Source organism: Caretta caretta, chromosome 2 (genome assembly GCF_965140235.1).
Source record: "Caretta caretta isolate rCarCar2 chromosome 2, rCarCar1.hap1, whole genome shotgun sequence".
NCBI lineage: Eukaryota > Metazoa > Chordata > Testudines > Cheloniidae > Caretta > Caretta caretta.
This window is the reverse complement of record NC_134207.1, coordinates 75,934,729-75,947,249: the sequence shown is the minus strand read 5'-3', so window position 1 is coordinate 75,947,249 and position 12,521 is coordinate 75,934,729. Positions and strand designations below refer to the sequence as shown.

The following is a 12,521-nucleotide window of genomic DNA, read 5'->3' as shown; positions in this document are numbered from 1 at the left end:
ACCACGGTGCAACCCTGGCCTTTAGTTCTGGTTGTTAGCCGCTTCATTTTAAAAGGATCCTACAGAGATGTACATCCACATTTATAACAGATCGATGATTGTATTTTCCAGGTACACCTCTTTTGTAAAAGTTACTTTGCAAAGAAATGATTTTTTTTCTCCCTTGATTGCTTTATTACTCCATAATATGGAGCTTAATTATTTTTAAAGATATTTCTTGACTATCATAGCAGAGCACTATTTATATTGGATTAGTGAACATCTTGATTGACTGCAGTGTTCAGCAAACTTTAGTTTTCACAACTTACTTGATTTACTGAACTTTTCCTTCCATTTCCTCCAGTGCTCAGGAATCAAATTGTGGCCAAAAAGGTATATTACCTTTCAGCAAGTATCAGATAAATTAGATGTTGCTCTTGATTTAAAAAAAAAAAAAAGAAAACCCTTATTTTTGTTTTTGTTTTGAAGGAGGAATAAAGTGCATCCCTGTAATGTGTTTCTGGTTTTTTTAAGGATCTGAATCAAAAAATGGTGAAGCAGACAGTTCTGATAAAGAAATGAAACATGGGCAAAAATCTCCAACTGGAAAACAAACAAGTCAGCACTTAAAGAGATTAAAAAAGTCTGGTTTAGGTGAGTAGGACTTGGGATGTCTAAAGTATTTTATTTGTTACTATAATACTGAAGTTTTTATAAATCGTGTAATCTCCCTTTAGAGAGTTCCTTTTGTCACTGTAATATGCTGATGCTGTTATCAATGCAAAAGCAGGCTCTTCCCCAGTAGCATACCTCCTTTGATGGCTACCTCATCCCTGTGAATTCCGCAGGGTTGCCTTCATATAGGAATCTTTTTCCTAGCATGCCTTTCTGCAACTGGCCTTTTAAATGTGACAGAGCCAAGTAGTTGCATTTTGGCCTCCAAAGAGGCCATTTTGTAACTAGCTACTGCTTTTTGCATTACCCTCTTTACTAGCTGGAAAGTATTCTTATCTCCTGTTATGTTTTCTCCCAATCTTCTCTTTCTTATTCCCGAAGAGAATGGCACATTCTTTCTTCTTGTCAGGAGAAAACCTGTTAGTTCAATAACATTTTCATATTCCATCCCATAATGAGACATGGTACCCTCATTTTTATGTTGATTTTAGGACTCATGCATTATTTTGAAGCTAAATGGCTGTAGTGCTAAATACCAAATATTTTCATATTGTTCAATTTAGAGGAGGATGATCTGTAATTAATGTAAAATCTTGTCCTAAGAGGAGATAAAGTAACCTTTCAAAAGCCAGACATTCCTATTCTGTTGTGGAGTGTTTCTGTCTCTGAAGAACAGTTTTCTGTTCACATACAGAATAGGGTGTTCCATTTCTTCAAATTCTTGGCTCAGCTCTGCTCCTATCCCCAGTTTAGAAGCAACTGTTTGCAAAATAAATGGTTTTTCAAAGACTGGGCTACGTAAAATGGGGTAATAACATAACTGTTTCTTTATCTCCACAAAGGATTGTTCACATTCAGCAGTCTGTTGAGTCCTTTTGACATGTATTTGGTGAGATCTGTTAGTGGAGCAGCCATCTCAGAAGTTAGGAATAAACTTTCTGTAGTAGCTGGCTAACCTTTTAAAAGTTTTAAAAGATTTAAGTTTTCCTTTGGTGGTAAAAACCTTGGTCTCCTTCAGTGTCCTTACTTTGTCTTGTTTTAGTTTTATGAATCCATTTTCTGAAAAAAGACAAAAAAAACCCCACAGGATATTTTATTTCTTTGTTTGCTAAACACATGTCTTCATATTGATTACTATAAGTAATTCTTAGGCTATGTCTACACTACCGTGGTAAGTTGACCTACGCCATGCAACTCCAGCTACTTTAATAACGTAGCTGGAGTTGACGTACTTTAGGTCGAGTCACCGTGGGGTCTACACCGCGGGAAGTCAATGGGAGAAACTCTCCCGTTGACTTACCTTACTCTTCTCAATGGGGGTAGAGTACAGGGGTCAACTGGAGAGTGATCTGCTGTCAATTTGGCAGGTCTTCACTAGACCCGCTAAATTGACCACCGGTGCATTGATCTCAGAGCGTCGATCCCGGCTGTAGAGTAGATGTAGCCTTAGACTGTTGCTCTTAGGTGTACCAGATAGTTCACCCAAGTCTTGCTAAATAACAGCCCATCATCGAGTTATGTGACTCAGTTTCATACATTGTCTTTCAGCAGACTATCCATCAATCTTTAATTAAAAAGTGGCTGGTGGGCCATATAGACCAAATGGTATTGTTGTTAAATAAAAAAAAATCCCTAGGGTGTAGGAACTTCTGTTTTACAATGGGATGCTGGGTTTAGAGGGATCTTTCAGTAATTTTTGTCTAGATGTAGGGTTGAGAGAGATTTTCCATGTCCATTTTCTCCAGTGTTTTGTCAACTCCTGGCATTGGATAGTTATCAAATGTAGAGATAGCATTATTTTTTCTGAAATCTATACAGAACCTAATTCCCCTAACTTTTGGGGGCAGAGTAACCGCTGGGGAATGCCATGGGCTTCTGGAGGTTTCAGGAACCTTTAATTTGAGCATGTTTTCTTTTTCTTCCTCTGCCAAAGGTTTCATCCATTCAGATATACGCTTGAATCTTTGTCTTATGGGTTTATGGCCCTCGATATCTATTGTGTGAGTAAGTATCAGTGTGTTCTGGGGTACTAGTAAAATAATTGCTATATACCTTTAAGAGTAGGTCCAAATCCCAATGCTGTGCCTGGTTCAATTCCAGACATTGCTTAACTATCTGAATTCCCAGAGACTCTCCCGATCTCCCGTATTTCTTCTATTGTACTCTCTGATTTACTTGTGGTATGCCCTGCAAGAAAACCCTTCTGACCACTTTGGGGTTCATTCCACCCTTTTGAATAAATTCACAGAATATATTTTTGCCCTTGTTTACCAGCTGTGGAAATTGCATAATATACAGGACTTACCAGTCTCATGACTACATGGTCCTTGCCATTTTACTACTAATTTAGTCTCACTGCTGTGGAGCAGAAGCAAAACTTTTTCACCTGGTTTATATTTAATTCCCTTGCCCCTGTTATCATACCATGTCTTCTGATTTATTGGGACTTGTGTTAGTTTCTCCTTTGCCAGCTCAATAAACTGAGTGAGTTTCTCTTATCTTTGGGGTGTATTCTATAATTGCAGGGCTCTATTTTTTATCTGACCTCAGTTTCCAGTTCTGTGATAGCTATGGGTCCCCTAGGTTGATGGTCATAAAATAATTCAAAAGGTGGCTGCCTGAGGTACCTCTCTATAAGCAAAGAAGAGACGTATTGTCTCATCTCAATGTTTGGCATCCTCCTGAACACATTTTTAAGCATGTTTTTTTTTTCACAGTTTCATTAGAATATTCTACCGGCACTTTATTCTGGAGATGATATGTTGTGTTGTTAAAGCAATTACTCCTACTAATTCATATGGTCTCTGCAGTAATACTGAATTGAAGTTGATCGCAGGGTGAAGGAGCCAACACAACATGTGTATGCCCCAGATCTGTGAAGATGAAACTGGATTTTTTGAAAGCTTCTTGGGCTATTTGCAATTTCAAGACATCACACCCTCTGTCCACCTCAGAAACTTTCATTCTAGAGGAGATACTACGGTAGCAACTCCGCAGTATAAAACTCATTTTTAGTTTTAGGAGCACCTTTTCCCTTTCCATGAGCTTTTTCCATCAAAGGGGAAGATATTAGTGGGGGAGAACAATTTTTCTCCAATTTGCACCTAAAACGTGAGGACAGATGCATCCTACGTTGTTAAAAGAAAGGACTGTAAACATGCGTTTAAATCATATACATCATACTTACTCGTATTACACTTGGAAATTATGTTTTTTCTGCATGTATAGTTAGTGGGTGGAACAGATGGTGAAGGCAATTTAATGTAATGCACTCATTAAAATGAGCACTTCTTCCACATGATTGTCCTTCATAACAGGGGATTCAATGGTTTTAATGGAGTTTTTGCTCTATTGAAATGCAGGATGTTCGAAGCATATGTTTTATAAGGTTACATGATGCTGAAGACAAACTAACCCTTATCTCATTCAGTCAGTGTTGCTTGTTGAAAAATAACAAGAAATTGCAGGAAATTTATGGGAGGCTGTGAATTTCTCTATTCATTCAAAGCGGAAAACTATAGAATTTGCAAATTGGCTGCAAACTTTTCGTTGGACACTATCATAGCTTTTCAGCAGAGACCAAACAATAAGGGTCTTAAGAAATCCAGAAAAATCAGATTGTAGTACTTGTATTCATGTTACTCTTCATACTGAGTAACATTCAACAAGTCTCTTAAGGTCTCTTTGCCCAAGTTTCCCGATCTGTAAAATAGGGATAATCTACCCTCCTTTACAAATCACTTGGAGATCCTCAAATGAAAGGCCCTGTATAAGTGCTGAGTCTTCTCAATATTAACAATAATGACAAAAAAATTTCAGGGGACTCCCTCAGAACTTGGGCATGACTCACCTTGTTGCTTGGGTGTGACCTTGCTGAAGCATCGCTTTGCAGGACTTTTGAAATATTAAAGCAAACAAGAATCTCAGGTGGCTTGCCTCAGCAGTTTCTGTCTTGAGCACTTCTACTGAACCTTCTGGGTATAAATCTATTCTTTTTTAATCTCACCTAGAACTTGGCATGTTCTTTTGGACTTGCTGGGACTGGTCAGCTAATTAATTTAATGAGTCTTCTTGTCCCATTTGACAGATTCTTAGTGGGTTAGTCTGCAGTTGCAGTATGCTATTTACATCTTTTAGATTTTATGAAAATTCAGAAAAATATGAATTTATTTGCACAAAATTAATATATCACTAATAAATTAGACAGTCTCTCCTCTGTGATCACATGTCTCAAGTTGTGATAATGCACGAAGGTTTTTTGAAGAGAGAATAAAAATACAGAAGAGTGGTAATATATAGAAAAAGCAAATGAATATGATAGGTGTATAACAATGTGCTGCACGTACAGGAGCACAAATAAAAACTTCACTCTGTGTAATAAAGTTTCACCCACTTGAGCCTGTTCAGGCAGCCACATATGTTCTAACAGACATTCAGTCTTGTGTGAACTAATTTTGCTTAGCAGTAGATGCTTAAAAATATGTTGGTGAAATGACAGGAAAATTTACTTGTTCAGCTAAATCAAGATTTCCTGACTTCTAGTTCAAGAAGGAGAATATTGGTCATGGTGTAGACTGGAACATGGATGCTGTGAAAGGTGAGGAAGTGAACATTGGGATGTATAAAAGGAAGCTCCTAGAATCCAGGAGAAAGCTGTGTTCCCCATCACAAAGCTCTGTCTTATTGGACTGCACTATACTATATAAAATATAAATAACTTTTGAGAAAAATTATTGTTCCGGTTCCCTCTGTTATCTGTGGTAAAGGTAAATGTGTTGTTTATTTACTCCAGGACATTTGAAATGGACCAAAGCTGAGGATATTGACATAGAAACACCAGGATCTATTCTAGTGAACACTAACCTGAGGGCTTTAATAAACAAACACACCTTTGCTTCCTTACCTCAGCATTTTCAACAATACCTTCTGCTTTTGCTTCCAGAAGTAGACAGGCAGGTAAGTAGAAACATAAAACATTTGCTTCCTTACTAATAAAACTTTTTGTGTTTTGAATATTTACGAAGTCTGACTTGATTCCACTCAAAATCATTATAGAATGAAACTTGTAAAATAATTGTTTTTCTTAGCTATTCTGCATCAGAGAGTTTTAATTAACATTCACTTGTGTCCAGATCATATCCTGCCTCCCTGCTGCCTCCACTTCTCTGACCTCCCTGAAACCCAAACCACTCAATTACAACCTGTCCAAAATGCAGCCGGTCAGATTACCTTCCTAACCCGTTGAATACCTTTACTTGCTCCCCTTTGCCTTCTTAGCAAGCTTAAACTTCTTGTCTTTCAAGGACCTACACAATTTCACCCCACATCTCATTTTTTGCTATGTTCTCCTCAGCCTCTGCACTCTGCCAACATTATCAGCCTCAATGCTTAATTTGTTTCCTTCTCTCACTCCTATCTCCATGCCTTCTTCCACACTTCAGCCCATTTTGGAACAAATTCTCAGTTCCAGTGCACCAGGCCTCCATCCTCTCACCTCATTCATATCCCTATTAAAAAGACTCACTTCTTGCATGAGCCCCACCAGTGCTCACTTGGTCCAGTCAAACACCCGCTCCACTAGAGATAATGGGAATGGGCATGGGAGGAGAAGATAAATCTTTCAAGTTATTAGTTCAGGTTTCCCAACGTGTGTTGTCCTCTCTGTATCTGTCCTTTAGACTGTAAGCTCTTTGGGGCAGAGGAGCCTCTCTGTGTCTTCTCCAGCATATTGTTAGGAGTTAGAACAATAGTAATTTAGGCTCCAGTTTAGCTAGGTACTTAAACACTTGCCTAATTTAAGCGAATGTATAGTCTCATTGACTTCAATGGGACTAGGCATGTACTTAACTTTAGTTACATGCTTAAGTACTTTGCTAAATCAGGTCCTTATGTTGTATGCAAATAGTCAGTGAGTTACATTTCCTCTCTGTTCTCAGTCCACAAAGGATTTGAGTCTGTTACAGCCCCAGCTACAGAGCCTGGCTCTTAGGTCAAACTGTTGTGACTCATGGCTTTAGCTCTTGAGGTTCTTGGCTCGTTCTTCAGTTTTTGTGAAAATGGCAGATGCCACAAAAATGCAACAGAAAGATATAGAGAACAATATAAGCAATTGATTGACTCAACATCTTAACAAAGTATATACTATATTTTAAGAACTATTCAAACTATATGCTTTGTCAACAGAGAATATTTGAAGTCGAACATTAAAAGCGAGATCTGCATCAGAAGTTATGTAGAATTATTTATTCTCATTCTCCTCAGATGCACTTAAAATAACTATCAACAAAATTAAAAAGGACAGTTTTTCATCAGGCCAAAAAACAGCTAGATTTAAATTTGTGATGCAGTTAAAATTTTATTGATAATTTTCAGTTATCTAACAGCTTTCAGTTAGTGATTCAGAAGAGATAAGATTGTCTGTTAGATACGATCCTATTTCCTATCCAATTCAGTTGGAGCTAAACATTCACACTTCAATTTGTAAAACTACTGGCATTATTTACAATTCTCCTAACGTAAAGATTATAAAAAGATAGGGACCACAGTACTGGGTTACTGCCTTACCTTCATGTAAGATAATGTATTCAGTAAAAACTGCACTCATGTTCAGTACCATGGAAAATCGATTTTTTTTTGAGTTTTGCATAGCTTTTGGCATGAAAAACAAGACTGTTTGCTAAATTAGATATAAATTTACTAAGATTTTTTTCAAAACCATTTCCTTCTCATTCTTCTTTCAATAAACTTTGATATAATACATACAAGTGCAACAGGCACAGTACCACAAAACTAAACCCAATTCCTCCATGGCCAAGAAAAGTCGTTACTAAAAGAATACGCCGCCAGCCTCATACTCTTGCAGCAGTATTTTTTCTTTCGTCTCATGTTTTCCCCATGCCTCTTTCTGTCTTTCATGTGTCTGAACAGAAACCCAGGTTCTCTTTTTTATGTGCTTTTGGAAAGCAGGGGTGGTGCACATGTTTGGGAATCGTGGGCAGATTTGGTGGCTGGAAGAATGATCATTTCAGGGTTTCTTGTCTCTTGGAGGATGGAAGTTCTGGAGGCCTGTCCCTGACCTTTACTTTACAGAGGTTGTAATATCAAATGTGGGTGTTTCCTGATGTGACGTCTGAAAAGGTGCCCCATAAGGCATCCTCCTGGCTGCAGCAGGAGTGGGCTGATCAATGTAACGACATTCTCTCACATCTGCGTGTTTGGGAGGAGTGTTGGGCATTGATACACCACCTACTGGCGGGAAGGAGTGAGACACAAGGCCTGTCAGGTTTCTAATTTCCTAATCTCTCCTGCTAAGGCAGGCTAGATCTCTTGGCAGGCTCTTTTCCACTCCCTGTAGCAGCAAGGCTTTTTTGAGCTGAGCTCTCTCTGTGTTTGTACAGGCCCCGCTCTCGTCTCAATCTTCTCCAACCCCAGAACCAGGAAGGGTATGTCTGTACTTCAAGCTGAATGTGTATAAGTATAGCTATCTCTATCATAGCTACTGTGGGTGCATCTCCTCAAATCACAGTTTACCCCTCCAGCTCGAAGTGTGGACATACTCAGTGAATACCAGGGAAGGTATTCCCTTATCCCACCCTCCGCCAGGGAGCAAGAGGGAAAGGGATTTTGAGAAGCCTAGACAGACATAGTCTGAGGGTGTTCATGTGTCATTGTTTCAGAGGGCCACCTGCTACCAGGAGCAGAAAAGCTAGAGTGGCTTTTCTCTGTAGACCTGTCTCCAGCGGAAGTGGGAAAATGGAGCCCTGGCAGCCACTTGAGCAGTATCTCTTGCTGTCCTCATCCATCATATACACTTAATTTCACCAGTCTCTCCTGGCAGCTTTGTTATTTGGGGGTAGGAAAACTTTAGTGCCCAGTGACCATGTCAGCCAAGCAAATGCCTGCCCATTCCTTGCCCATCTCTGGGAACACCTGTACACTTACTTGCTAATGCCGGAGAAATCCAAACTCCACAGATTTTTTTCCACAACTTTTTTTCTGATAATTACTACATGCAATTACACTCAGAATTTTTTTTCCCCTCCTTATACTACTGTGCAATCAATAGTTGGCTGGTGTCCTCCCCAGAGATGACTGCATTTCAGCAGTGCTATATGGATATACTATATGAAGTGCTGTGATGAAAGATGCTATGTAAATGTAATATATCAATACTATTTGTCTTCATGTATGGTGATCAATGAAATATAGTGTTGAGTAAGTGCAGACTCAATTACACTTTATTACTGCTCCAGATAGAACAACTGTATGATGAATGGTCAATTGTCATTACTGTCATAAACCCCATTTTTCTAAGTTATATAACTCCACCGTCTTAAATGGCATTGGGCTGAAACTTGTCATGCATTTGTTTATACAAATCCAAACATTTTTAGCAACCATTACTTAAGTGAGTTGCCTTTTTTAGTTAAGCAAAGAAAAAACCCCAAATTAACTCAAGGTTTAATTGTGTTTATACCAACCTCTTGTCCAAAAAAGGCTTAGGACCAAATCCTGCACTTCAGAATAAATGTTCTCAATATGGAGATGAGCTGGTGTGGAGGAGTCGCAACCATCCCACCCTTCCCATGTTGCTAAATGGGAGCAGAGTCTTAGGGGCATGGATCCCTACATGGAAAAGGTTGAACACCACAATGCTATTGTTGTGTGTACTCTTTCCTATTCTCACTGGAATTTTGCCTGAGTAAAGATTGTATGATTGTTCCCTACATTTTAAAATAATTTTCTCCTTAACATCCAGAATGTTTGTTAGAAAAATATCTATGTGTGAATGCCATCTGCTATTCACAACTTACATGTTTGAACAGTTCCAAGTTGCATGTTGATTAGATTTTATTTCAGCAGTAAAGATGCTCATATTGCATTCTTTGTGTTCAAAATATCATGAAAAGAATTTGGAACTAGAGCTGGGTGGAAAAAGGTATTTCCGTTGCCCAGAGGGTTTTGATATTTTGAAATTTGTTTTTTCTATGATTTGGCTGGCAGGGGGGACAAATATTTTGAGGTTTTCTGTGAAAGGGAGTGGAGCCCTGGCTCTGGGGCAATCTGCCTGGTGGGCTGCCCCAGAGCCTTGATCCCAGAAAACATTTGTGTCCCTGACATATTGTCAGCCTCCTTGGCAAATTGCTTGGGAGTAGGGAACCTGGTAGATCTGGGACCCCATAGTCTGCATGGTGGGGCTCCCAGGGCTTCTGGGCTGCTGAAAATTTTATAGTGAATTGGTTGACCACATTTTGGTTTGTTATGAAATATACTCAAGGGATCTAATAGCCAATGTTAGTCAGGTTATTAATATGGTACAGGAAAAAGGTATATGCTACCAGACTCCAAGGAGCTGTCCCCTGCAGCAATGTTGTATGCACCTCACACAGAAGGTGTGCTCCCCCCCAGTTACACATTTGATGGTATTATTTATATGATTTTACAAATTACACATCTTTTAACACATCACTAAAATGCAACCCATGAGTTCCTTCCTTATCTTTGTTTTGGATACTAGCATTCCATATACTGGTCAGTGAAGGTAGAGCAAATGTATCTTGATTTTTGACAAGTTTCTTATCTGCTTATGCCAAATGCTTAGTTTAGCAGATGTAAGGAATTATGGGATACTTAGCATAAGCGAACAAGATTATTGTATGAGCCAGTTTAAGCTGTATCACTGTTACAATATTTGTACTTACTACTTAATGCATACCTGTGTGTGTGTGTGTATAATAAAATATGTATTCTCTCTTTCTCTCTCTCTCATATATATGAGAGAGAATAATACGTATTATCATGATACATATTTATATGCTTGCCAGCATATATTAGTCAACAGATCTTATCAGCTCCAGAGAATTTAAGGCAAAAATGTGCAATAGCAAATGGCCTAGCAAAAATTAAGTCTCCCCTTAGCAACACTCATTTTATATAAGTGAAATATAAATCTCTTGGTTTGAATTCAGGTCACCTTTACCGTTTGCAGCAAGAGGTAGGTAGTAAGGCAAAAAATTCGACATTTAAATACTATTAGGAAAATACATGAATAATGTAATAATTCACAAGAGCATGTGACTATTTAAGGTTCATAAAAACAAATCCTTGATACCAGACACTGCATAATGTCTCCTCTTAAACCAAAAAATTATTGAATCAAGACCTTCCTTAAGCACTTTTGTTTGTAGATCAGTGACACCAGAACTGAAACCTGTCTTGGGGGTCAGTGCCAGTAATATTGATCTAAGACACTGTCACGGCCTGTCATGTTCAGGTCAACTTTACCTAGAGAATATTTTGTTTCTGTTTCACATCATTGACCTACTCGATTGGGTTAATGTTGGCACTTCACATGTAGAGCAAGTCTCCATGCTAAAACTCCTTTTGAATTCTTTATTGAAAAAATGTGCCGATCATTTTTTAAATGAAAGAAGTTTGATTTCATATATTCCTTTCAAATAGGCAAAGTGATTTAGGGACCAGCCCACCTACAAAACTTCATTTTGAAAAACTCTTTGCTTTTGCTTTGCTCGTGACAAATGAACATCTATAAAAGTAACTTCCTTTTTTTTAAGCCTGTTTTTTCTGCTGAAATTACCTGTGCTTAGGTTGAGATACTCAAGTACTTCCGCAGTGTTGAGAGAAGGTGATGTATAGTACATATCAGCTACAATATTTGAGCAGAACAGGATGAGATAAAGATGGTTTGGCAGCTCTCACTCTGTCAGCTTGTTTTTGTCATTTTTATTAATACGTTAATACTGTTTTAACATATAGCCCTGCTATATTAGGAGCGAGCAAGTTCAGCTGCTTTTTCACACTGCGTTTTTTAGTAGTACAACCCATCATTTTGATGGCTTTCTTTGCAGCATCTCTATTTCAGGCAAAGGCTTTGACATTTTCTGCAGTGCCTCACTAACCTTTCTGTGTTATGACATCTTTCTATTCAGAATTCATCCTTTGTGTTGTATTGTTTTCACATGATTCATTTTACATTTTTCTCTGTGGAATTATTGTATAACAGATATCTTATCCCAGACACATTCCCAATTCATATTTGTTTTTAGCTGGTTGTACCAATGCGCTCTCTCTTTTTTTTTTTTTTTAATTGTTCTTTTTCAATTTTTTATCATTGGGTAGGTACTGAGCTTTCCGTTGTTGATTATAATTGCTCATGCAATTGTTTACCCATTCAAGAACTACACTAAAATAATTTTAAAGTTCTGATAGAAACACACAAGCTAGAAGGAAAAATGGATAGTACAGGGTGAAGTGTGCCATATGTCTTGTGTACCTAGGCACAACTGGGCACATTAAAAAGCCATTAAAATGGCACCCCATTGTGTCAGTAATTGAACGTCATATGGTATATTTCTTTCCTTAACTGATTTTTACCTTTGATTTTATTGGTTAGTGTAAAAAGATGAGCATTTTTTCACGGTTCTTTATGGTACAATTTAGTTTCATAGTGCATGATTCATGTACAATTTCTCAAGTCACAGCAGTTACAAATGTGAAAAAATTCCGTTTTGTATGGGTATGTTTCTTCATTAATTTTATGGCACGTTTTCAAAAACACGTACGTTGAAAGTCAGTTGACAGGTCAATGGGACTTAGGCTCTTAAATGCCTATGCCACTTTTGAAAATGTGAATTAGGTTCCTAAGTCAAGTGGGCACATTTGAAATGTTTATCTTTACCCTACAGAACGATGTAGTGGCTGCCTTAAAATTTAATTTGCTGATCCAGTGGTCCTAATCTCAGTACATACATATCTCTCAATAGCTATTGAAGTCAATCTCTTGATAGTGATTTCACACCTGATAGCTTTTCAGTGCTCACAGTATTTTGACAAATTTCATATTTCCA

General features: G+C 38.0%; 1 protein-coding gene across 3 annotated transcripts in view; it reads left to right on the top strand.

Moving 5' to 3' along the window:
• ASXL3 (ASXL transcriptional regulator 3) overlaps positions 1-12,521 on the top strand; it is a 157,650-nt gene that overhangs the window by 94,585 nt on the left and 50,544 nt on the right. For all 3 annotated transcript variants that reach the window (XM_048840570.2, XM_048840568.2, XM_048840569.2), the window contains 2 exons: positions 514-633; positions 5,447-5,610. In XM_048840570.2, the coding sequence (XP_048696527.2) occupies positions 514-633; positions 5,447-5,610 (284 nt within the window). The remainder of the gene's footprint in view (positions 1-513; positions 634-5,446; positions 5,611-12,521) is intronic.